General features: G+C 44.5%; 1 protein-coding gene across 3 annotated transcripts in view; it reads left to right on the top strand.

Annotated features, from left to right (window-relative positions):
• The window catches only part of SEPTIN11 (septin 11), a 92,007-nt gene that overhangs the window by 51,666 nt on the left and 13,872 nt on the right, over positions 1 to 26,469 (top strand). For all 3 annotated transcript variants that reach the window (XM_068542795.1, XM_068542794.1, XM_068542793.1), the window contains exons 3-7: positions 2,729 to 2,924; positions 11,831 to 12,017; positions 15,220 to 15,381; positions 19,825 to 19,921; positions 21,104 to 21,272. In XM_068542795.1, coding sequence (XP_068398896.1) covers positions 2,729 to 2,924; positions 11,831 to 12,017; positions 15,220 to 15,381; positions 19,825 to 19,921; positions 21,104 to 21,272 — 811 coding nt within the window. The remainder of the gene's footprint in view (positions 1 to 2,728; positions 2,925 to 11,830; positions 12,018 to 15,219; positions 15,382 to 19,824; positions 19,922 to 21,103; positions 21,273 to 26,469) is intronic.

Here is a 26,469-nt window from a genome sequence, read left to right as displayed (position 1 = left end):
TCACGTGCTACACAGCTAGACTTCATGGAGATCTGGAATGACATTCAGGATATTACAGAAGTTCAAGAAGTGTCAGTTGCTGTTTTTCTTCACCACTTTATCCCCAGCACCTATGCTTGTCACATAGTAAATACTCAAGTATTATTAATGAATAGATTTCAGGTACTAGTGTCTACCGTATCTATCTGCTCTCTTTCTCCTGTATGCCCAGCTAATGGTCTGTCAGCAACATGTCTTCTATTTATTGACAGCCTTTGCTGCCTCATGGCATCTGAGTTTTCGCTTCTCTCAGCGTATCTTTTCTTTTTCATGCCATCGTGCTGTGTGCAGGTTCAAACTCCCAAAGAGAGAAGGTTGATTGGATAGATCACTGTCTAGCACGGAGCGTTCTCACAGCACTGGCGTCCATGGGTGCCTTTGGACAGGGGGCTAAGCCTGGGCCAGTCATCTGTGGTCATTAGCAAGGTCCATGTCATAAACTATGCTCTTGCTTGTGAGAGGAATGTGGTTATGGCAGACATTTAAAATATCATTCCCATAATAGTAAATCAGAGTCTGGCTGGTATTCAGTCATGTTCCAGGTCAGAGTCTAAGCTGTGGGAGAAATCAGGCCAGTTCGTTGCTGTATTCCCAGAACTTGGTACTAAACTGGAAAAGATACTGGCTGAAAGAAGACTGATGAAGGAGGAGATTCTTTGATCTTAGATGTATCGGGTCCAATGGGTAAAGCTAAAGAGTTAGGCAAATGTACTTGAACGACTTTTTTTTTTTTTTTTTTAATTTATTTTATTTATTTATTTATGGCTGTGTTGGGTCTTCGTTTCTGCGCGAGGGCTTTCTCTAGTTGCGGCAAGTGGGGGCCACCCTTCATCGCGGTGCACGGGCCTCTCATTACCACGGCTTCTCTTGTTGCAGAGCACAGGCTCCAGACGCGCAGGCTCAGTAACTGTGGCTCACGGGCCTAGTCGCTCCGCGGCATGTGGGATCTTCCCAGACCAGGGCTCGAACCCGTATCCCCTGCATTGGCAGGCAGATTCTCATCCACTGTGCCACCAGGGAAGCCCCTACTTGAACAACTTTTATCCTACAAGTGAATCATGGTAGTCAGTGGCAAACCACATAGGGCTTCTAATTAGAGAAAGCTCAATTACAGAAAGATTCCATTCTACTTCATGTTTGTACTGTGTTGGAAAGCAATGAGTAATACAGAACTTCTAATTGGTAAAGGTATTTTGTCATTACAGTGGGAAAGTTGCCCTAAGGCTATAAATCTCAGAGCTCTTTTTTCCCCCATGGAATTGTCACCATCCTAAAAGTCATTATGGCGATTTTTCAGAAGAGAGGTACTGTTCTTAGGACCATCATGGAATTGGGATTTGTTGCTGCAGTATATTGGTATGTTTAAATTGAGTTGAAAATCTAATTGGGAAATTTCCCAGATTTTTTTTTTTTAAAGGCATTCCTATGGATAATGTTTCTCGATTTCTACCATCACCAACTCAACCACCACCCCTGACAAGGGTGGGTTCTTTCTCATTGCCAACTATTTTTGACTCAAGAATTAGTATATAGAGAGAAAATTTTTCTTGGTCTTATTTTGAAGATCAAGCTAAAGTTCTCCATGGCTCCACACTTGGGTCTTACCATTTGATTGGTGTAGTGGTGCTAGGTACCTGCCACTCTCCTTTGCATATATTAGGGGCTCAGTAAGACTTACTGACTTGAATTATCAATGTGAATTAATAAGGCCATTGTTGCAGGTTATTTAACGTCATTCAGTTTCATTGTCACAAACATCCGCTTGAAACTGGGAAATCTAACAAATGCTTGCCATCTGCTGAATAGGGAAATGAAAATGGAGATAATGGAGGATTCTCACAGATTCATAACCATACCTAAAAAAAATTAGGCAGTCAGTTTTCTCTGTAACAGTAAAGTCAGGGTGCTGTGTTGGTTGAGTGTAGGTGTTAGAACCACACAAACTTGGGTTAGAAGCCTGGCTCTGCCACTTAACAGTGTGACTTTAGACAAGTTACTTAGACCTTATCTAAGCCTTCATGCCCCATCTGTAAAAGGGAGGAAAGAGCAGTACTTATTCCATGGGGGTTAGTACTAGGGTTTAAATGAGATAGTGCATTGGAAGCTCTTACCACAGGGCCTGGTACAAGGTAAACACTCAGCAACTGTAGCTGGGTTTGTTATGATTGCTGTTATTTGTCAAGAGTGTTGTTTTGAAAAATGTAATTCTTTTCCACAACAGTAGATGGTATGGTATCAAGTAATTCAATACAAATGAATCAGTCTTTTGAATTTTCTTCGTAACAGAAACTCAGCAATACAGAGTTCTTTTTAAAGCAATATAGTGTTACATGCCAACATTTAGGGAAGGAGGAGCTACGGTTTATGTCTTCGAAATGACCACAAACTGACCACAGGCAAGCTTGTAGGTTCTGATCCTCTATGCAGAGGTAAAGAAAAGCATCTTGATCTGTAAGCATCTGTAAGTTCAAGATCTTTTCTACTGAACGGTTTTGGAAATTCATTAAGGCGTTTCTCGGGAAGTATTCTTTCCACACATGGAAAGAACTATCTTTTTGTGGTGGGATTTTTGGTGATACTGACTTTTCAAAAAATTTTACTATCATGATGATGAAAAACTCCTGATGATGTGAACTGGTGCCTCAGAGGCATTGACACGTTCTTTGATTTCTCCCTTGTGGTCATGCAGGCGAGACGGGCATTGGCAAATCCACGTTAATGGACACTTTATTCAACACCAAATTTGAAAGTGACCCAGCTACTCACAATGAACCAGGTGTCCGGTTAAAAGCCAGAAGTTATGAGCTTCAGGAAAGCAATGTACGGCTGAAGTTAACCATCGTTGACACTGTGGGATTTGGAGACCAGATAAATAAGGATGACAGGTACATCTTGGGATTTTGTGGGGATGTAAATGAGTGAGAAGGTAACAGGATCCATCTCGGGTAAATGCAAAGACTAAATGTTCGCTAGTTATGGGGCTTGGTCTCCTATCACCTAAAAGATAAGACATTCTTGTCCTCTGAGAAATTTTCTTAGAATGTTCTTGAGGTCAGAATCAGCTAGTGTAATTGATTCCAGCTAGGGTAAGGAGAAAAGGGATTTGTTAGAAGGCATAAGCTACCTTATGGCATTTTTCCAGGAGAGTCATGGAACCGGGCTTGGGCGCTTTCCCACCTGGAAAAGCAGTCTAGAGAAGCACGTACAGTGAGTGGAACCCCTGCCACAAACTACCTTATATAGTTTGGTACCTGTGACACTGGGGAGAGGTCTCTAGAACCTCCACCCAGTCTGTCTCAGAGAGCCAAATGCCTTCACCATCGCTTGCAAGAAGAACCCCTTTCCCTGTGTGGGCCTCTGCCTCGTGTGGCTCCCTTCCTGCTTCCAGGTCTTGTATGGCTGCATCCACTTGGTAGAAAGTAGACAAGATCCAGAACACTAGCTGCAAGAGAGTCTGGGAAGTGCGGTTTCTGGTTTTTGTTGTTGTTGCTGTTTTAACTCTGCAAAAAAAAAAAAAAAGGCGGGGGGGGAGGGGCATTAAAAAGTAAAAGGAGTTTGGAATGAGCATCTGCCACGCTCTCCTAGTCTCTGAGGCAGATTGGGATATTTGACTGAATCCCCAAATTCCTACAGATCTGAATGAAAACTTGGAGTCAACGTGATTTTCCCAAGAAGCCGGAGCCCAGGATTTAGTAGACCCGGGTTGTGATCTGGATTCTGCCGATGAGCAGCTATGGGACCTTGGCAATTTATCTCACTCTAAGGGAATGACGCTGGATACTCTCAGGTCTCTTCCAGTGGGATCTGCATATAGTCTCTTCTTAGGTGGGGTCTAAAGAAGGGCACTGGGAAAGGCTAAGCCTGGTGGAGGGGTGTGGTAATAATAGGGGGTATCCTGTATTTTGATGGCTTTGGCAACAGTGGTATCAGCTCCTAGAACCCCAAAGTGAAGAAAGCATGTTTGTGAAAGATCAGTTGGAAGAATCGTCGTTGATTTCCAGCCAGCGCAGGATCTTAATGTTGATGCTAGTGCTGTGGCATGAGCACTGTGTGTCCTTTGTGCATTGTCTGGGTCTTCCTGTAGGCTGGTCACAGTTGGGTGGCCCGCTGGGTGCAGAATGGCCACATTGAGTCTGAATATTGAGTGTGGCTTCAGTGGAGCCTAGTGAGGAAATCAGATCGCTCTCTATCCAGCAAGGGTTTGTTAAGCTAATTTGATAATATATATAACAAACTTCTTTGTCAGTGTAGAAGAAGGACATGTTTAAGCTGCGTAAGAAATAAAATGTCTTTTCAGAATTTTGGTCCTGTAGTTTGTATGTAGACAGAAGCTGTTAGCTATGTCAGTCTCATGTATTCATTCACTAAAACTGGTTTACATAAACTTGATGATCTAGTTATAAAATAATATAGTGAGGTTTTAATTTTTTTTTTTTTTTGAGGTGAAGCAAACAGTCATTTTATTGACTCAAGTTCTTTCGTTTACATCTTATCTCAGGCTATTTGCTTTAATAGTTTAGCACCCATCAGTTAGTAGAGAAGGCTGTCCGCATCCAGAGGTTTTACTTTTATAAAACACACATAGTCATTTTATAAAGCCAAGCAAGTTTGCTCTTTTCTCTGAGTTGCTGTGTGCCCTTATTTGAGGGAAGCTGTTAAGCCTTAAACCTTCTTGGTGTTAATCTCAAGATCACCCATCCTATTTACTAATCTTGACTTTAAATGCCTTATGATTGTTTTATTTTACTTTTTTTTAACTTTTATTTATTTTTTTTTTAATTTTTATTTTGTATTTTTAAATTTATTTTTGGCTGCGTTGGGTCTTTGTTGCTGCACGTGGGCTTTTCTCTAGTTGCGGCGAGCGGGGGCTACTCGTCGTTGCGGTGCGTGGGCTTCTCATCGCGCTGGCTTCTCCTGTTGCGGAGCATGGGCTCTAGGTGCTCAGGCTTCAGTAGTTGTGGCACATGGGCTCAGTAGTTGTGGCTCATGAGCTCTAGAGTGCAGGCTCAGTAGCTGTGGTGCACGAGCTTAGTTGCTCCACGGCATATGGGATCTTCCCGGACCAGGGCTCGAACCCATGTCCCCTGCATTGGCAGGCGGATTCTTTTTTTTCTTTAACATCTTTATTGGAGTATAATTGCTTTACAGTGGTGTGTTAGTTTCTGCTGTATAACAAGGTGAGTCAGCTATGCATATACATATATCCCCATATCTCCTCCCTCTTGCATCTCCCTCCCACCCTCCCTATCCCACCCCTCTAGGTGGTCACAGAGCACCGAGCTGATCTCCCTGTGCTATGTGGCTGCTTCCCACTAGCTATCTATCTTACATTTGGTAGTGTATATATGTACATGCTACTCTCTCACTTCATCCCAGCTTACCCTTCCCCCTCCCCGTGTCCTCAAGTCCATTCTCTACATCTGCCTCTTTATTCCTGTCCTGCCCCTAGGTTCTTCAGAACCATTTTTTTTTAGATTCCATATATATGTGTTAGCATACTGTATTTGTTTTTCTCTTTCTGACGTACTTCACTCTGTATGACAGACTCTAGTCCATCCACCTCACTACAAATAACTCAGTTTCGTTTCTTTTTATGGCTGAGTAATATTCCGTTGTATATCTGTGGCCAGCAGATTCTTAACCACTGTGCCACCGGGGAAGTCCGTTATGATTGTTTTAAATACTTAAGTTCATTCTCAAGAAACGTTTGAGAAAGTTAAAATTAAACTGTCCCAGGCTCAAAGATAATTCCAGAAGGAGGCTTCCACAGACATTTTTGTGCAGTGACAGCTTAATGGGAATAAGACACCAAATCATTAAGTTACATTATGTTTGCTTAGGGCTCAGAAACTTCATTAGTACCAGGTTTTTTGTTTGTTTGTTTGCTTCATTTTCCTCAAAACTGTGTATGTTATGTGTGTGTGTTTTGTAAAGAGGAATTTGAACCATTTTATCTAGGGCTATGTATTGTCTAGATATATTTTAACTATCTGTGATAGAAATATGAGCACATAGTAACGGCAGAGAAATATTTAACTCATGCTCTAGCTGAGCACGGAGCTCTATTTTATGTATAGGGCAATTTAAATGCTCTTCAGTAAGCACTGGCCTGTAATACAGGAGCAGTTGTTAGACAGAGTAAGAAAGATTTCATTTTGCATCTGTCAAAATGGACTATCTGTACATTGTGTTGGAGTGGGGGAAAGCTAAGCACAGCTGAGCAGTTGCTCTTGATTTATGACCTCAATGCCAGGGAATGATGGAGAGGTTCTTGCCTGAAGGCTGTCTGTAATGCCCGCTGAAACAGATGAAGAGAAAACCCTGACGACAGGCAGAAGTGCACGCTGGTCCTCGTGTGGTCACGGAGCCCCCGTCCGAGCAAGGCGGGTCTCCATCTCTGACCTGCGCAGGTCTCTCCCTGGGGTTGGGGAGTGCCATGCTTGTGCGCTCCCTGATGGGAAGACGTCAGCTGCACCTTTTCAGGATGTATTCCTGCGGGAATGAGAACCGTCTTCCTGCATTTTGCCGCTAAGTTTCCACGAGCTGCTCCAGCTCAGAGTCATCGCCTCAGCACTGCCGCTGCATTTTTACTTCGCCCCTAAATGGGGACTTTCCCTCAGTCGGGTGGGTTCTCACTCGCCGGGCCTGAACAGCAGGTGGCCAGTGCAACGCTGAGGCACACATTTGCAGCTGGAGGCCTCTTTAAGAAATTATCTGACTCATTTGGGTCAAATAATAGTTTCCAAGGAGACTTAGAAGAGAGGAAGTGTGATATTAACCTAACCTACATACCAAGTATTTGTTTTTCTTCTGAAATTTCTTGACAGCTGTTGCATAACCTCTTTTAAGTGGCATTTAGAACTCTGTGCCCCAGAATGATTGTTGACACTGTTGACTATAAACCCAAATGTCTGTTGTTAAAAAAAAATAGTCATTTGGATAGGGTCTGCTTCCATCAAAAAATTGGAAGTGGGATATGCATTTTTGTATCGATATGTAAACATATGGAAGGGGACGTGCTGTTTCTCTAAACCCATGATTATTTTTACTACTTTGAGGATTAGGCAAGCTTTTCTGCCATCGATGCAAGACTTCAAGAATGTCCCAGTTTGTTTATGTAGGCTTCGGACATGTCAGCATTCCTGCATCATTATCTGCCTGGGACCAGGCTAGCTAGAAGGAGGCAGGAAGAGAGATCTGGTAAGATTTCCTGTTTTGTTTAATAGCACGGTTAACTCTTCGTGGTCTAAGGGTCTCCTTGTTTTGCTGTCTGTACTCTTCAGTAAAGAAGGAAAAAGGCCTGGAGAAGAAGGGAAACCAAATTTTGCTGTAGTGCTGGAAATAAAAGAAATTGTTGGCCTCACATTTGGGAGGTGGGAGATAGAATGTCAACGGCATATTACAAACTATAATGATAATCAGTCCTAAAAAAGCATGGATAATTGAAATCCACTGAGAGAATCCTCAAACTCACCAAATCTTTATCAGAGTTATAAAATGGTAATGGAATGGACTGTTCGGTCTTCAAATTCTGCCTTAATTACACTTTCTGGTAGATGTAGTTGAAGGATAAGGAAAATTAACTTTGGCTAATAGATAGCAAGATGGTAGGTATCTGGTCACATATGAAATGGAGAGTCAGTCCCCGAACAATGGCATTGGCTGTTTTGCAGGTGGGTAGCTTGGGTGGATAGAAAACATTGCATAAAATATTTTTTCCCCATCAGTTTTAGGGTCAACCTCTGTCAATTTTTTGTGTTTTTTAATGGCTGGAGATTTATGGGGGGGGCAAAAAAGTGGTAGATAAAAAGGAATATCCCATGCCTTAAAAAGAAATTATGTGAAAATGTAAAGACTTGATTTGATCTGCCCTATCCCCCCTCCTTCCCCCACCCTGCCCTTTCCTCTGCTTGATATGGCTACAATCCACAGAAGTTTGAATTGGCAGAACAGAATATAAATAGGTATCCTTGCTATAAGAATGGAAACTAGCAAAAGGCAAAATAGGGATGAAGTTTCCTTATCTTTATGACTTTGAGTGTAGATAACATATGGACAGGAGTAGGAGAGAGGGCAGAGAGTTTGTCCAAAGGATGTGAAGGGGAGTACAAAGCCACTAGGCTGACTCATCATGCATCAGGAAGAAACTGTTTCATCAACATAATTAAATCTCGAACACAAGGCATAGTGATATGGTAAATTGTTCTCCTGAAATACATTTATTTGTTTATAATGATATAGAGGTTAAAATGGATGGGATTTTGTGCTTGGTTGTGTGTAGGAGGTAGGAGAGGAGGTCTCTGGGTTGAACCCCGGGGTTCTGACACGGCCAGTGGTCTGGATGTGGGCGCAATTTGCTGACCTGAGGAATACGGGGGAGTGTGGGTTTGGGGACAAGATGAAGAGTTTGATTTTGGACATATTTTGAAGAGCAAGTGGAACTATCTGGTAAGCAGTTGGATGGATTGGTCTCAAACTTGGGTGAAAGATCTGGTTAAGTGAAACACAAGAGTAAATGTGATTTTCCAGGGAAACCACATACAGGGAGAAGAGGGAGATTGAAAAGATTGGCCCAAACTCCTTAACAGGGGACGGCAGAAGGAAGCCCGAGGTATAGAGGAGAACAAAAGATGTCTTTGGATATACCAAATCCAGGGCAGAAAGCATGCCTCACTGGAAAAGGAGAGGTTCTATGCCTCCCATAATCTTGGAGGATCAGAATCAAAACCAAATGCAAACTGTTGGTGGGAATGTAAATTGATACAGCCACTATGGAGAACAGTATGGAGGTTCCTTAAAAAACTAAAAATAGAACTACCATATGACCCAGCAATCCCACTAGTGGGCATATACCCTGAGAAAACCATAAGTCAGAAAGTCACGTACCACAATGTTCATTGCAGCACTATTTACAATAGCCAGGACATGGAAGCAACCTAAGTGTCCATTGACGGATGAATGGATAGAGAAGATGTGGCACATATATACAATGGAATATTACTCAGCCATAAAAAGAAACAAAATTGAGTTGTTTGTAGTGAGGTGGATGGACCTAGAGTCTGTCATACAGAGTGAAGTACGTCAGAAAGAGAAAAACAAATACCATATGCTAGCACATATATATGGAATCTAAAAAAAAAAAACGTTCTGAAGAACCTAGGGGCAGGACAGGAATAATGACTCAGACATAGAGAATGGACTTGAGAACACAGGGAGGGGGAAGGGTAAGCTGGGATGAAGTGAGAGAGTGGCATGGACATATATACACTACCAAATGGAAAATAGATAGCTAGTGGGAAACAGCCGCATAGCACAGGGAGATCAGCTCGGTGCTTTGTGACCACCTAGAGGGGTGGGATAGGGAGGGTGGGAGGGAGACGCAAGAGGGAGGAGATATGGGGATATATGTATACATATAGCTGACTCACTTTGTTATAAAGCAGAAACTAACACACCATTGTAAAGCAATTATACTCCAATAAAGATGTTAAAAAAAAAAACAAATGCAGAAAGGAAATGAATAGAAAGAAGCAGCATACTGGGGCCACTCTTGTGGGGAGGTGCTAAGAAGCTGCAAATCAGGAACTGGGGAGGCAGGAAGGAGCACCTGCTGTGAGCTGCTTTCCTCTCCTTGGGGCTAAGAGGGTGTAGGGGGACCTTGATTCCCCCAGTCACGTGCCTCGGTGTCAGGAGACCGAAAGATCGGGCCCTGGACTGACAGGGCATGGGTGGGCCTCACTGGAGTGGCCTGGTCCACTGCCCTGCAGGGCATGAGTCAGTAGCAGAACAGTTACCATGGAAAGCGGGTCAGTGTAAAGTTCCTTTTTTTTTTTTTTCCCTGTCTTTTTGAGAAGTCAGGCTTGCTTTTCTCTTATTTGTTGTCTATTATATTACTATGAAATAGTTATATCTCACAGTTTTATGGGCTAATTCTTTTTTTTTTTAAATTAATTAATTAATTTATTTATTTTTGGTTGTATTGGGTCTTCGTTTCTGTGTGAGGGCTTTCTCCAGTTGCGGCAAGCGGGGGCCACTCTTCATCGCGGTGTGCGGGCCTCTCATTATCGTGGCCTCTCTTGTTGTGGAGCACAGGCTCCAGATACGCAGGCTCAGTATATGGGCCTTATCTTTAAGAATTATCTTTACATATATTAGCTCACTTAATTTGTCACATTAGCTGTCTGATATAGGTAATATCTTTGTCCTTGATATTACCTGTGAGGAAATTGAAACACAGAGAGGTTTAGTAACTTGCCCAAAGCCACACAGCTAGTAAATTATGGATTTGGAGTTTGGTCGTAGGTGGTCTGGCTTGAGTCCATGCTTTTAACCCCCATTTTATGTAACTATCCTATCATAATAATGGCTATTTGCTATTGTTATATAATTCCTGCCTATATTTTAAAATTGGAAAATGGAGGAGAATCTTATTACTTGCTCATCCTTTCTATTGGAATTCATTGGGATTTCTACTGTCATGTTTAGAATTTTATTTAGGCACATTCTACTTTTTCTTTAAACCTCTAGAGATTTCGTCTGCTCAGATTGAAGCAATGGATTATGATAAATCACCAAGGGAAAATATAAGAAATCGTTTTTCTGTTTTCAGTTTTGGTCATACATTTTTGTTTGTTTGTTTTATTTGTTTTGTTTGTTTTTTCTTTTAGGGCATCTGCTGTCATCTTCATTATAAAAGATTTATAGTTCCCTTTCAGGGATTTCAGTTTAATTTATGGATCCGAGAGTTGACTGTTGAGAGGTTTTTATTTTTCTTAATGCCTAAACCATTCCTCAGCAAGGTAGTGAGTTTGGGGAAGAATTAACCCATTTTATTCCTAATCAGCCCATGTCATTGCTGCTGACAGTTACTTCTGAGCAGTCCCCTTGGAGACCTGGAAGAGTTCATGGCTTTGCCACAGTGACCTAATGTACTGTTTAATCTCTGGAGGACATATGGTTTATTGAATATGTCTTCCCAATATGCTATTAGTGATTGTGTTTTTGGTCAGTTAATAGAGTCATGTGTAATTGTTCAAAATAGATTTGAATTATGGTTTGGTGAGAAGAGAGGGTTACAAAGTTTACCTTCAAATCGTAAAATTTGAGAGTTGGGAAGAATCTTGATCATAATAGGCCAGGCAGTTCAGTTTATAGGTGAGGTTATGGCACGCGCGGGGCTTTATGAGAGTACAGAGAAGCCCTCGTCCCCGGGGGCTGGGGCACAGGAGCAGGGAGGGGCTGCCAGCATCCTGAAACTGCAGAGCAGTTTCATCTTGTGCACCGATGCCAATCAGCTGGGAGAGGCTGTCAGAATCACTTTATTGGGACAGATTTTGAGGCTCAGTTTTGGCCCAGCAGGATAGAATGCCACAATCTCTTAGCAATACCTTCATGGGTGCCATGGGGGAAGTGACAGTGTGTCTCACATATTTGCAGTTGCTGTTTTAAATGCTGAATGTTAGCCAGGGGAGTAATAGGAAGAAGACCATTCCAGGTTGAGGTGTGGGGGGATGGGACGGCTAGCATGAGCAAAGGCACAGAGGCAGGCGAGAGCTTGACACATGGGACAGAAAGGGTGAGCCCGGGAGGGGGTGTTGGAGAGAGGGCCTGGGGTGATGTTCAGGGGCCAGATGGCTAAAGGCCTGGGCTGCCAAGGTAAGGAACGTGGGCCTTAGCTCTTAGGGAAGAAGGAACCACTGAAGACTTTCCTGGAGGATTGTACAAAGAGGTTTGAGACTGGCAACATGCTGATTTGAAAATGTGTTTTAAAAAACCTTCTTCTGCATCCTAGCTATAAGCCGATCGTGGAGTATATCGATGCCCAGTTTGAGGCCTACTTGCAAGAGGAATTGAAGATCAAACGTTCTCTCTTCAACTACCACGACACCAGGATCCACGCATGCCTCTACTTCATTGCCCCCACTGGACATTCGCTGAAGTCCCTGGACCTGGTCACCATGAAGAAGCTGGACAGTAAGGTACTCACTGCTGCCCTGGGTACTGTCCACTCTCCTGTAAGATCTCCATTATCCGGGGGCCCCAATTTACCTCTGCTTTCAGTGTAATTTGGTGTTTTGTTTTAAAGACTATGTTTTAGAGCAGTTTTAGGTTCACAGCAAAATTAAGAGGAAGGTGCAGAGATTTTCCACATACTCGCTGCCCCGTGACATGCATAGCCCCACTCCCACCCCATTGCCAACATTCCCATCAGATGGTGCATTTGTTACAACTGGAGAACCTACAGTGACACATCACTGTCACCCCAAGTCCATAGTTTACATGAGGGTGCACTCTTGGTGTTGTACATTCTGTGGGCTTAGACACATTTATAATGACATGTATTCATCACTGGAGTATCATACAGAGTAATTTCACTGCCCTAAAAGGCTTCTGTGCTCCACCTGTTTATCCCTCCCTACTTCCTAACCCTGTATTTGTTTTTTCTGGTTGACGGAACCATAGGGTTTTGAAAAAAATGGTTCAAAACCTCTCTGGATATTAGGACAAAACAAAACAAACAAAACCATGTAGCTTATTACAAAGTATTTTTAGTTCTTAAATTAGCACTAGTGTATGTTCTGTTGAGGGTTGGGGAATTATACAGTGGAAACACCTAAAGGGTCATAGGAAGGGTTAAATTTAGGGAGATTGAAATATAATTTCGTGCTTTGTTTATTTTCTTAAAAACTTTCTTTAAATCTCTCTTTGAAAGGTTTTTACAGGCTTGGCTTTAATTTGAAGTTTAACATGCCAAAAAAAAAAGTTTTTTTTTTTTTAATCTATGTGATAAGGATGGTCCAACTTCTTAGATTTTAAAACTGAGCTGCACCATGTGTTCAAAAGAAGTAGAGTCTCAGATCAAGTCTGACCCCTAATCTTTGCACATTTATAACCTTTCTCCTTCACAACATTTGGAGGAAGGTACTGATGAGTTTGACAACATTTGATGATCTACTTTATGATTAATTTGATTTTCCATTTTGAAATAAATGGAAGACAATACATTCTGAAATAAAGAAGCAGCAAGTGGCAACAAGGACACCCACAAAATTAAGCTATAGTATTTCCTCTTAGATTCTAACCTCCTTTTGAGTTCAATACAAAGTCTTACCTTTAGAGGGCTTTGTTGGGTGTTATTTTCTGTCCAAACAACACTGTTTAAAAGATGCTTTTGCTCCGGAGGGACATAATAGTGAGAGAATGCTGAGAAGATCAGCCTGTCCCCAAGGCCTCTGCCTGTACCAGCCCACCAAGGGCCTGCGGGCTGACACCAAGCCAGGCACCCGGGGCCCCCAGCCTGCGAAGACGCACTGCTTTACAGAAACATATTCTACCAGCCAGAAAGGAGTCCTGCAGCTAGAGCACTCTTGGGAGAATAAATGGAAACCCTTCCTCATCTCATTTGATTCAGCTTCAGTGGACCATCGATTGTGGCTCACTGGGCCAGGGAGGTCTGCTTCCTGTGCTGTCGGGTCCTTGAGAGCAGGGCTGGGAAGCAGACAGAGGGAGGTGGCTTCCTCACTGAGGCTGAGGTTGTAGACCACGCCAGGGTGATATCCAACAACAGGATTATGCTTCAATTTTAAAAGGGAAAGAAAATAAGGCAAAACAAACAGCTAATCAAAACAAAACAAAACAATCACTACAAAGCTGGTTAAACTGCTTTCAAAGAACTATTATTATTGTAGAGCTGGAGTGCTAGGGAGTATCTGAAAACGGTTTTGTCAAAGGTTTGTTGATACAAGTAAAGTGAAGAGTTAAGGCAAACATATGACAATTTCAGACAAGATTTCCAAGCACCTGCCACTGAGGAAGAAGAGATTATAAATCTAAATTTGCTTGGTTCTTTTATCTACTCTAATCAAATTGGCCAAGAAAATATGAACCTCTGCCATTTTGTCCATGTTGATATTAACCCAATACTAAGTGTGCACAGAAGTTAGCCAATATAAAACATAGGGAGGGGTTTGTTCCCCACGTCCTGATCCAGGCATCCTCCCACCCTCAGTGATGTCTGTCTCACGGAGGCAACTTGCTGCAGGAAGCCCATCCATGATAAGGTTAGGATTGGGTTGAGGAATAGGGAAGAACAGATTTTTCCATCAGCGGGTCATCTCACTCTGGTTTATCAGGGATTTTTGATTTGGCTCTTGGGATAAAAGGAGAAGCAAAGGAATGCAAATGTGACCCAGAACCACCCCCCCCACCAAAGACTCCCTCTTTTCTGGCTGGGACTGACCGCTTTCTCACCAAACCTGTTCCCTTTTCACCTGAGCTGGGTGAAGAGCATGGTCCCCGGTGTCAGATGTCAGTAGCAACTTGTCGAAACCTCTGTACCAATCAGGGAGTGGAAGAAAGTTAATTGTAAAAAATCAATTTTAAAGAATGTGTCCTGTGGACAGTGCTGGGGTAAGCAGAGTGTCCCACCTTGGGCTTTGGGGCTTGCGCTTGAGGGTCCTTGGCCCTCATTCTGGGCTTTCTGCCATTGTTAAACTTCAGAGTTCTCACCTGGTCTTTGTATCTGACGCTCTGGAAGTGAGCCTTGTCTTTGGCACTAGGTCTCATTCTGGCACAAAGAAGTAATGTGATAGAAGCTGATTTTCAAGAGAATTAGTTGGTGTGATTTTGAAAAATTTAAAAGTAGGTGAAATCAATTTTGTTTTGGTTAATACTTAGGTTCTCTGCTTCCAGCAGTTCTCAAGTCGTCAGAAGAAAGAAAGGATGCTATCCTGCATAGAGCTGAATATTCCACTGTTCTAACTAATGAAAATCTTGGTATTAGACTGTTAGAAACATGCAAAAATCAAACTCCTAAAGTAGCTGGGAGGAGTCAAAAAGGAGTGGTTACTCAAAGAATAGGCTTCTTTGTTACCGCTCTTTGTCACAGAGTAACACTTCCTTTTACACCGTAAAGAAGAATGAGGTGGCATAGAAGAGGAAATTACGAGGATGCTTTCTTTCAGTGCCAGATGGGAGCGAGTAAAAATGTTCAGAGATGGAACTAAAAGATTATTCCATATCTTCTTAATTTTGCATCTAGGTAAAAAGTCCAATTTTTAATATCATCTCTATTTCTAAGTGAAGTTTTACAATTTCTGCTTCTTTGTTTTCTATATTTTATTCGTTTGTCTATTTTTCTTACGTTGGAGTTGTATAAAAATGGATGTGTTTGGTTTATAGGTGAACATCATTCCAATAATTGCAAAAGCTGACACCATTGCCAAGAACGAATTGCACAAATTCAAGAGTAAGATCATGAGTGAACTAGTCAGCAATGGAGTCCAGATATATCAGTTCCCCACAGACGAAGAAACGGTGGCAGAAATTAATGCAACGATGAGTGTAAGTCCTCAAGTAAGAAAGGACCAACCATTGATTTTCCTGAAAACTTTTCTTAGTAGCGGCATTGTGCAGTGGCTAGAACATTGGACTAGCATCTAACGTACTCAGTGGGGTCCAGCTCTGCCACTGTTTCAAGTCACTTAATCACCTTACTCCTCAGTTTGTCCATCTGTCAAACGGGAGAGTTAGACAAGATCTCACATCTCCTTCCTGCTCTAACAGTTATGATTTCCACAGCAAATCTTGTGGGAAGGGAATGCCAGCCCAGCACCATTTCACACAAAGCTGCTTAGAGTAACTAGCTCTCCGCTTGCTTCTGCCAGTGTCGGCAGAAATATGTCCACCTGCCTCTCTTTTGCTTCTGTGATTGGTTCCTGCCTTTTTCTCCTTTCTGCATTCCCCGCCCTTTCCTGAATCATGAGGTAAACTGGCCGTGGAGGGTACAATTTCCACATCACAGAGAGGAATGGTCAGGAGATAAATGAAAGCTTCAGCAATCTAAGTGTGCCTGTGATAAAATCTCTCCTGATGACACTCCGTCCTGCTAGTCGATACCCAAGTCTTTCCCACTGCTCCCGTGTGTCTCATAGCCGTGGCTCACCTCTGTGTCACGTAACTGTACCCATCTTTCTTCAGTTGGGAATGCACGACTTCTGTAGAAGAAGCAGCATTCTTCACACATAGTTGATGCCCACTGAGGGTTTTTGGAATTCTTAAAACTGCAGGTTAGCTTCAATGGAATGTAATTAGAAGCTGTTAAATAGCTTGGCCTTCCCTGAATACGTGCTCAAAATTGATTCAGAAGTGTGCTGGTGGCAGTGGAAGTCAGTCTAGATTTTTTAATTTGTGGTCTGTTGAGGTATGTTCTACTTTCCTCAGATCTGATCATGACAAGTGTCTAATCAAGTCATTATTAAAGGCGCTCTTTTAATTAACAGCTTTATTGAGATATAATTGATATACTGTACGGCACCCAGTTAAAGTATACAATTCAATGGTTTTTAGTGTATTCACAGAATTGTTCAACCATTGCCGCAATCAATTTTAGAACATTTTCATCACCCCAGAAAGAAACCATATACCTTTTAGATGTCAGCCCTCTAACCATCCCAGACATTGGCAACCACTAATCTACCTCCTTTTCTCTGTAGGTTTGCCTATTCTGGACATTTTATATAAAGAAAGTCATACTGAAGCTTATCTAGAGAATTAAGTGACTTGGTCAAAGCCTTCCGGTTAAGAGCAGCCCTGGGATTTTGGCCCAGCCCACCTGGCCCCAGTCTCGTTGCTGTTTGCCATCGTAATTAGGAGATCAGACTAATTCCACAAAACTTCTTCCTTCTTCCATTCAGCCTATGGACTTTTCTAGATATGGCTGTTATCATTTAAGGGGGAACTTTTCCCATAAATCACTCCCAACGTGACTAGGACTTTGGAAGGGAATGTAACTTTCCCCTTCTCTGGGAAATCGCTGAATTGAAAATTTTAGGGGGCGTCCCTGGTAGCCCAGTGGTTAAGAATCCACCTGCCAATGCAGGGGACACAGGTTCGAGCCCTGGTCCGGGAAGATCCCACGTGCCGCGGAGCAACTAGGCCGCTGTACCACAACTGCTGAGCCTGCGCTCTAGAGCCCGCGTGCCACGACTACTGAGCCCGTGTGCCACAACTACTGAAGCCCGTGTGCCTAGAGCCCGTGCTCCGCAACAAGAGAAGCCACCGCAACGAGAAGCCCACGCACTGCAACAAGAAGTAGCCCGTGCTCACTGCAACTGTAGAAAGCCCGTGCACAGCAACAAAGGCCCAAAGCAGCCAAAAATAAATTAAAAAAAAAAAAAAAAAGAATTTAAAAAATAAAATAAATAAAACTTAGGGATCTCATTAATGCAGAGATAGACCAGCTCCGCTCTGCCCTACTCTGGTCACACTGAGCCATGTGACCACCTCTGGCTGTCGTGCTCCTGTGTCCAGGATAGTAAAGGGTCTGGAATCCTTGGAAGGAACTGCAGAGCAGATTCTTCCTATGAAATGGCCACGAGGGCGTGCGAAAGGAAGGTAATCATCGGGGAGAGCGGCTAGACTTACTCAAAAGGCAGAACCAAAACCAGAGGGCAAAAGAGCAGTGTGGGCTTTGGGCCCAGTGAAGTGCACGTTTGTTTAACTCTTGGTGCCTCCATCACAAGTAGTTGGTGGACAACAGGTTCTGTTTCAACTCACTCAGAAGAGATACCATGGAGGGAATTCCTACACAGACTCCACCCCTAAAATTCTCTGGTTCTGGGTACTGAGAACTTGGTGATAATAGTAGCGCCTGATATTTTGACATTTATGGAGCACTTATTACTTCTGCATCGGTCACTGCTCCAGGCTCCACATTTAATGTTCACAACAGTCCCATGGGAGGAGCTAGTATTATTCCTACTACCACGTGAGGAAACGTCAGCCCAGCACCTAAGGTGCATAGCTGTCTGTAGTGGAGCAGGACGTGAACCCAGGTGGCTTGGCTCCAGGCAACCTCTCGCCCCTTATCCTAACGGCCGCCCAAGCGGAGGAGCGTACTTGGTTATAGCATCATTAAAAGCTCAGGCTGGGACGGCACGTGTTTATTCCGCTGTAGGACTGCAATTTGGGGTCAGTGGGATTCAGGAAGTAACATGAATGAATACCATCCAATTTTTCTCTGTATGTCCCTTCCTGTCCTTTTAAATAATTTTGCATGGCCATGAAACTAAATTTGTGTTAAGTTTCTTGGAAAGAAAATACCCATGAATCTTTGCTCTGTTTCTCTCTTTATCAGATCCACGGAACTGATATTCCCAAATTCATTTTGTTCTTTATCAAGGAATTTTCTTATAGGGTCTTCCTTGCAGGCAGTTCCTGGTGATGAAATCCCACAGGATATGTGGAAAGCAGATCTCATTGGCGGTTGCTTTCGTCACTCAGGTCGTCACATCAGAATGTGGGCTGGAAGGGTCCTGTTACCCCTCAGCTCCAGGGAACCACATTTCAGTTCCAGATGCTGAGAAAGAGAACGTGCTTTCTTTCCTTCCTACAGAGTGTGAGCTGAACTAGAAAATATAAATATCTGGAGCACCAGACCAAACACCAGTTGGGCGGCCTGGGCTGAGGATTTTGCCAAGCTCTGGGAGAGGATTTGGCTTTAAAACACTCTTGTCTGTCTCAGCGTGTCCGTAGTGGAAGAGCACTGGGTCAGGGAGCCCTAAATAATAATTCTCAGAGCAGCCATTTCAGATGTTATTCTTACGTGCTAAGAGGAGAAAGATAGAATTACTGTTTTCTCCCCGGATTGTAGCCATAGTTACCAAATAAACCAACGTGGCACAGCCAGTTGTCTTGAATAGTATCTCTGCTCAAGGTAAGTCAGGGTGCAAGGCTTGAGCCAATAATTTGAGCTAAAGTATATTTGACTTGAATTTTGTGCAATGATCAACTGTCTAAAGCGGTGCTGTTCAGTAGAAATATAATATGAGCCACACAAGTAATTTAAATTTTCCAGTAGCCACATTTTTAAAAAGTAAAAAGAAACATAAAATTAATTTTAAGAACTTATTTAACCCAGTATATCAAAAATATCATTTCAACATGTAACCAATATAAAAATTACTAGTGAGATGTTTCCATAGCAGGGCTTTGAAGTCCTCTGTGTGTGTGTGTGTGTGTGTGTGTGTATTCTTTTTTGTCACACCACGTGACTTGTGGGATCTTAGTTCCCCAACCAGGGATTTAATCCAGTTGCTGGCAGTGACAGTGTCGAGTTCTAACCACTGGACTGCCAGGGAATTCCCCCAATGTATAGTTTATAATTACATACATCCCAACTTGGACGCATACCTAACTTACTGCTAACATATTTAAAAGTTTTTCAATATGAAGTAAGTACCAAAAAGATAATTTTCCTTCATGTTTGCATTTACATTAACAACACTTGTTCTTCTTGTGTTTTTTTTTTTAAGAAGATCTGAGTTTGAAGCAAAGTGAAATGCAGTCCTACCAAAACAATAAAGTGAAAATTAATGGAAAAATATTTCACACTGCTTCCCTTTAAATGTAAATGAATTAAAAGTAAATAAAATTAAAATTTTCTTCATTTTACGAGCCTCATTTCAGGTGCTCAGTAACCACATAGACCAGTGGCTACTCTCAGGCAGTGGACATCCCACGCTTACCATATAATCGCAAAGACTCCTAGTTTCCCCCTGAGTCCAGCTCATGGCAGATACTTGGTATCTGGTTGTAGGGGGGGGGGTCCCATACACGAAGCCCAACGCCACTGAACTGTTGAGCCCCTCGCTCTTCTGCCCTCCCTCGCCCTTTTCTCTTGCCCCGAGCAGAGGCCTGCGGGAGGAGGGGCGTGTGGAAGCGGAGGAGAGCGTGTCTTTGCAGCACGGGGAGGGTAACCGCTCTCTGTCCTTGTGTTGCTGGCAGGTCCACCTCCCTTTCGCAGTGGTCGGCAGCACCGAAGAGGTGAAGATCGGCAACAAGATGGCAAAGGCCAGGCAGTACCCCTGGGGTGTGGTGCAGGGTACGTGCGCATCGCGGGGAAGGGGTTCCTCACGTGTCACCCCCAGGGTGGCCGTCCCCGCCGGGTTTGGGCAGGTCCTTGACGTGGGCAGGTGGAAGGGGTGGCAGGGTTTTACACCTGGCAGTCGTGGAGGCCAGAAAGAAGCAGGGAGGCTGGGAAGCAATGGAGAGAAGTGGCTACAGAGCCCTAGTGCCGATGAGGCAGCCCCCCAAGAATGCTGGGTTGTGTGGGGAATTTCGTGTAAATTCCTGCTGGAAGAGAGAGCTTCCCTGGGAGTTTGAATGAGTTCTTCATCAGCAAAGAATAAGAAAGCTGCAAAAAGCTTCTTGCGAACAAGAGGATACTTGTTTCTCCATTATCTCTGGAAAAATTGTCTTTTTTTTTTTTTTTTTTGGAAATTGTCTTCTCAGTAAATATCTGCGAACAAGTGACCTATAATTGTTGTGGGACATGACTACAATCTCTAACCTGAAGACATTTCCTGTCACTTTGATGGGCAAGGTCTCGGATTCCATTACCAACCCTTGTGTGTTGTGAAGGAGGATGTCCAATGCTCTGGATTAAGTAGGATGGCTGCAGAAAGTTCCTTCATTGGCTTACGATATATCAGTCCTCCGTTTCCTTTGTTCTGAGTAAAGGCAATAAATCTGTGAGACGTGAGAAAGCACAGTACCTTTGAGATACGTAGGAAAATTATGGTTTTTATCAATCTTCCCAAATTCTCTACAAGAGAAAAACTTGCTTCATAGTGTTGTTGATAAAATTAAAGGAGATAATACATAAAAACTGCCTTGTTCAGGTCCCGACAGCATGGAGGGGTAGAAATCGGCCTGGCTTTGGAGCCAGAGGTGACGGGGTCTGAATATATAGACTCTGCTGCCTCTGTCTGGGAGGCCGGTCTGCTCATCAAAGCCATGCTCTGCCTCTGGGAATCCTGCTACCGAGAATCAAGACAGTATTGGCAGAGCTCCTCCCACGGTGCCCTGCCTTCAGCATCACCAGTCATGGTCCCTGCTGTCAGAAATCCTGTCCTTGTAGGGGTGTAAGGAGGATCCAGTGAAGGATCTCCGGGTGACCTTGAGATTTCAGGGGCAACGGTAACCACGTCTTGGAAAGGTCACGTCAGGTTTGAGTGACACCGCCGCTGAGAGCCCTCTCTGCTGTCTTCCCCGTCTCCTGCAGTTGAGAATGAAAACCACTGTGATTTCGTGAAGCTTCGGGAGATGCTGGTTCGTGTGAACATGGAAGACTTGCGAGAGCAGACTCACACCCGCCATTATGAGCTGTATCGGCGCTGTAAGCTCGAGGAGATGGGCTTCAAGGACACCGACCCTGACAGCAAGCCCTTCAGGTATGTGGGCACCTGGCAGTCAGGACCCCCAGGCAGCGGTGTGAGCGGCGTGCTGGCGCATCCCGGAGATGCTTGTGGGATCGAGAGGTGGGTGGCGGAGGGACCTGGCGGGGGCAGATGAATAGCACGGGTCGCCAGGCATTGCGGGAACCGCTTTATTTGTATCATCTAGAGCACCTGACGTAGCTGCTGTCACTATTGCATCCTCATTTTACAGAGGGGGAGACGAAGGCACTGCAAGTGTGAACAGCCTGCCCAAGTAGGAAGTGACAGGTGTGAGTTTTGAACCTCTGTTCTTAACTGTTACACTCACAGAGGCACGGAACCTGGTCCAGGCATTTACAGAGGTGCGGAGGCTCACTACAGTTTGTCCCGTTCGCCTTTGCCAAATAGGTTTCACTTGCCATGTCTCCTACTTTGTGACGTGCTCTTACTAGGTTCCAGTGAACCAGTACAATTCTAACAACACGAATGAGTAGTAAAGGAAATAACTTACAGAACATTTGCTATGTATTTTCCCACACCGCTGATGGATGGAGAGGAAGAGGCAAAACGTGAAGGGGAGAATATCGCAGTTAATGTAGAATTCGTGGCCCCGCAAAGGCCAGGCCCTGTTAGAGCCCAGTGGTGGGGAAGGGTCAGCGGGGGCAGAGTGCCGGGGCCACTCCAGGCTTGGTGAACGGTCAGAGGAAGGTTTGCCGCCACCTGGTACAGGAGAGGATTGCTCTGTGCATACTGAACCCATGCAGTTTCTTCACGGGGATCTGAGTTGAGGTGATGTGAAGTGTGTCTGTGCTTGGCGCCTGTACTGATCGGGGGCCGCGGTTCCTTGGAGAAGACTGTTTTCCTCCTCTCTTGTGGCTGGCCTCGACTCCCACTCAAATGTCTAGGAGCTGGCCGGCCGCGGTGCCTCAGGCAGCCTGTGTGCAGTGCCAGTATACTCCCTCCGCTGGATCTGAGCTGCCATTGCGGTGGCAGGGAGGTTATTTGCTTGGAATCTCTTTAGTTTGGTGCAGTCTGGACTGGTCTCCCAGTACAGTGCTCCTGTGGAATGTATTTGGTGAGAACAAATGGAGACCCCAGACAGAGGGCTTCTAACCAAAAAGTTAGCTTCTAGCTAAGTTTGCATCATTTAGTCCTGCTCTAGGGGCTTGTAAAATTGGCCCTCTTCATTCACCTGAAATGTGCTTTCTGAGGCAGGGTAGAGGATGCCCTTTTGTGTACACAAGTTTAGGGGATTGAACCTTGAAATGCATTGACCAAAAAATAGCCCCTACACAATCAAGCCTACTCTCTGGTTATTAAGCCTGAGGAAAATGGTTTTTGTGTGGCAGAGACTATCTTTATTTTTTCATAGAGATTTTTTTTTTTCCACCCATGCATAGAGATGAAACAAAAGGAACCACAGTAAAAATGGAACCCGTGTGCCCTCCGCCCTCATTCAAACCCAGGCGGCGTTGAAGGGTGAAGGGGCAGCAGTGTGGGTTCAAGTCTTGACCCTGCTACTACCCAACTCCTTAACCTGTCTGGGCCTCAGGTTCTTCATCTGTAAAACGAGGAACTGGGCTAGATCAGGGGGCAGTCAGATCTAGTAGGAGGGCTTTTTCCAGAATGTGCCACAGAGGAAATGCTCTGGCTCTGTGGACCATGTAGTCTCTGTCCCAGTTTTTCAGCTCCACCCTTGTAGTGTGAAAGCAGCCAGAGACCCTAACGTAAAAGAACAGGAGTGGCTGTGTTCCAATAAAAACGTATTTACAAAAACAGGCAGGGCCAGATTTTGCCCGCGGGCTGTAATTTGCCAGCCCCTGGACTAGATCATCTCTTGGAGCCCTGAGCTGCCTGCAGAAGTTGGAATGCATGTGACTGTTTCTTAAGTCTGTTAGAGGTAATTTACCTCCCCAAATGTTAAGAACCATTCAGCACAGCTGTGTTTTGTTCAGCTCTGGAATTCGGAGTCTGTGATGCAGGCCCCTTCACTAACCTTCCACCATCTCGACCAACTGGGGCTGCTTGGGTTCCCAGGAACCAGGGCTGGTGAGGATTTCCTGCTGCTGCCTCTGTCTCTGCGTTTGAGTTACAGTTTCTCCTGCAAGGCCAGGGTAGCTGCCCGCCAGGAGGAGGGTTGCTGGGTGGGTCCAGCAGGTTCTGCAAGGCCTGGCAGAACTGGATCCAGCTCACTGCTCTGGCCTCCCCATCCCCACGGGCTTCAGGACCCGTGGTAGATGTCGCTGAGGCCTGACTTGTAGAGAACGTGCTTTATTCACGCGTATCCCCCTCCCCATTTGGTTCCTTTTCTACTGGCCTGAGGGTTCCTTTTTGAGGATGAAAAGGAGGGAAATATATTTTATATAAAATATATTTTGTATATGTAAATATTTTATATATAAATATATTATATATATATATGTATATATATAAAACCAAGGCCTTTACTCTTTTCCCTGTATAAGAAAATAAGAAACAGAGAGAAGCAGACCTTCTAAAAATAAACACCTTCTATCATCTCAGTTCCTGGGAATCCTGGAAATAGTTTCTCCTCTTAGAAACCCACTCACTCAACCTCAGGTGGCCCTCTTGGTGCAGGCAGGATCATTTGGAACATAAAAGTTGGCTTTGAATCACATGTCTTGGCAGATAGCAAGGTGAAATAAACTTGGTTTTCCTCTCCTTGGAAACCACTGCTTTACAAAGGGCCCAGCCTCTCCCTTGGAGGAGTTTCCAGCCTCCCCAGCACTTCCTGCGAGCCTGACACTGAGGGTGCAGGAGGGGACCTGCGTGAATGACGACACAGTTAAGGAAAAGCAAAAGCCACAGTTAATTTAAGGGATTTCCCAGAATTACGCCTTCAAAGTCATCACGCCTGGATGCTCACATAAGACTTTCTTTTCCTTGTGAATTTAGGGTGAGCTTGGAGGAATATCAGTGAAGGACTCAAGGCTTTTATATCCTCAAAGTAGAGGATCCCTTCACGGGTGTACAGTGAAGTCCGTCCTCCCCTCTGGGCACCCTGTGTCCACCACTTGCCCTCTGGGTGCCACTTGTGTTTATACCATGTGTTTATAAAGCAGAGAGTGGCCTCTAAAGCCGAGGCCCGTAAGTGGGCGCTCCCCTGAATATATGACACCGTGCGAAACCAAACCAGAAGCTGGGCGAGCACAGGAACAGGCCGCATTTAAGCCTTGGAAGTACGTCCCGGGCACAAAAGCTGAATCTGTCCCCGGTGCTTTCCTTCAACCTGCCTGCGTTCAGAGTTGTGTCTCTCTTGTCTTGCGGTAGAACCTTTCTCTCTGTCACTACACGTGTATATGTCCAGGCGTCAACCTGCTTTTTCTTGCGCGCATCTTTCCCACCTGCTGCCCTGCAGCCTCAGAGCTCATGCCTCACCCCAGCCAGAGCACCCATGCCTTCCGTGGACCCGGGTCCCCCAGACCCTGGCCCCTTTCTGGCTGGCACTGGGGGAAGATGGGGGCGGGGATGGGTCTTGTCCCTGCTGCTTGTCTCCTGAGATGCCACGGCCCTCTTCCTAACACTCCATCCTCACCTCAAAACACCACCTTCTCCTTGACTCTACCTGTCAGGTCACAAAAAGTGCTCCTTTACTGCCCCTGTCTCAAGAAATCACAGAGTTTTCGGGCCCATGAGACCATTCATTTTTAGGAGCATGGAGGCCTCACTTCTCCCACCTGAGCTAGGTGGCCCGGCTGAAAATCCCGGCTCTGTCACTTCTTCACTGTGTGACCTACACAGGTTACTAAGCCCCTCTGTGTCCGAGTTTCTCCATGTGTAAAATGGGAGGTGATAATAATAGCTACGTCACTGCGTTGTTGTAAGGATAACACACTCGCGTGTGTAAGTTCCTCCGTAAACCCCTGCGGCGTGCGGTGCTCTGGCCTGCCCCCCGCTGGGCGGTCCAGGAGCCGTAACAGGGAGAGAACGGTGCTACGTGAATTACCGGAGTGCAAGATGAACTGGAGTGCCAGTGCCCGTTCTCCCTTCCCTTGACCTCCGTGAGCAAAGCCTGCCTCTCCCAAAAGCTGTTAAAAGAAAATAAGAAGATAAAAGCCTCAGTTTCAAACCAGCCCAAACCCTCATGAAAAAATTGTTCACTTCTCACTTGGAAAAGGGTGTTAATAACTACAATTAAAAATTAAGTTGGAAGAGCTAGAAATTGCAAAAGGTATCATCACTTTAGGTATCTGAGAGGATACTACAGATCCAGTTCCTTCTGGACTGGTTTTCAGTGGCTGGAAGCATAGGGGAGGGTCTCTGGTGTCTCTCATTCACGTGTGGATTTCCGCAGGTGCCCAGGGAATAGGATCTGTGACCGCATTGCTAAGAAACCTACTGCAGGTGACTCCTTGGAGTGGGGGGTTTATGATTTCTTTCTCATACGTTGCTTATGATTTCCAGTGTCAGAGTTGCAAAGCTGGTTCCTGTCCCCGGATGCAGCCATCTAATAAGCAGCATGTGTTGAGGCCATCTGGCTGGTGGCAATATCGCTCCTTATCCTTTCTCTAGAACATGCGCTTTCCAGCTTTGGGCTGCAACCTTCACTATCCAATGTGTTCTACATCGTGATCCAGTATACGCATATCATGAAGTGATACCTGCTCTTAGAGTTTGCACTGCATTCTGGTTTCTTCTATCCTGTTCTCTAAACTTTTTAACATACTGGTTAAAACCCTTGATTGGGTCATGACCCGTAGTTTGAAAATGGATCTCCAGAAACTGGAGCCTAAGCTAGGTTGTGGTTGGGACTGGATCAGGTCGAGTCATGCTGCGAGGTCTCAGAATTCCAGTAGCATTACCCAAAGGACCTTCTCTTTGTGGGTCACTTAACAAAAGTTTCTACAATTAAACAAATTTGGCTCTAAGTGAATCGACTTAAACAGGTTTTTGTTTTTTTTTTTTAATTGAAGGACTTTTCAGAGCACTTAAGACAAGCAGTGGTTGGCAGACTAGTTACATCAAGTCACCTGGAAGCATTTTAAAAATACAGATTACTTTTGCCTTCTCCTGACATCCTGAGTCAGCATCTCCAAGTGTGGAGTTAGGAAACTGTGCTCAGAAAAGTCCAGTAAAACATGCCCAGGCGACCCTGACGTGCTGCAGGGCTTGGGAGTCACCGTGCGCTGTGGCTCTCCTAAAGGGAGGTCACACATTGCATTTTCCTTTTGTTCTTTTGACTTGGGAACCC

The sequence above is a fragment of the Eschrichtius robustus genome, chromosome 4, assembly GCF_028021215.1.
Source record: "Eschrichtius robustus isolate mEscRob2 chromosome 4, mEscRob2.pri, whole genome shotgun sequence".
NCBI lineage: Eukaryota > Metazoa > Chordata > Mammalia > Artiodactyla > Eschrichtiidae > Eschrichtius > Eschrichtius robustus.
This window is presented reverse-complemented; position numbering and strand designations above follow the sequence as displayed.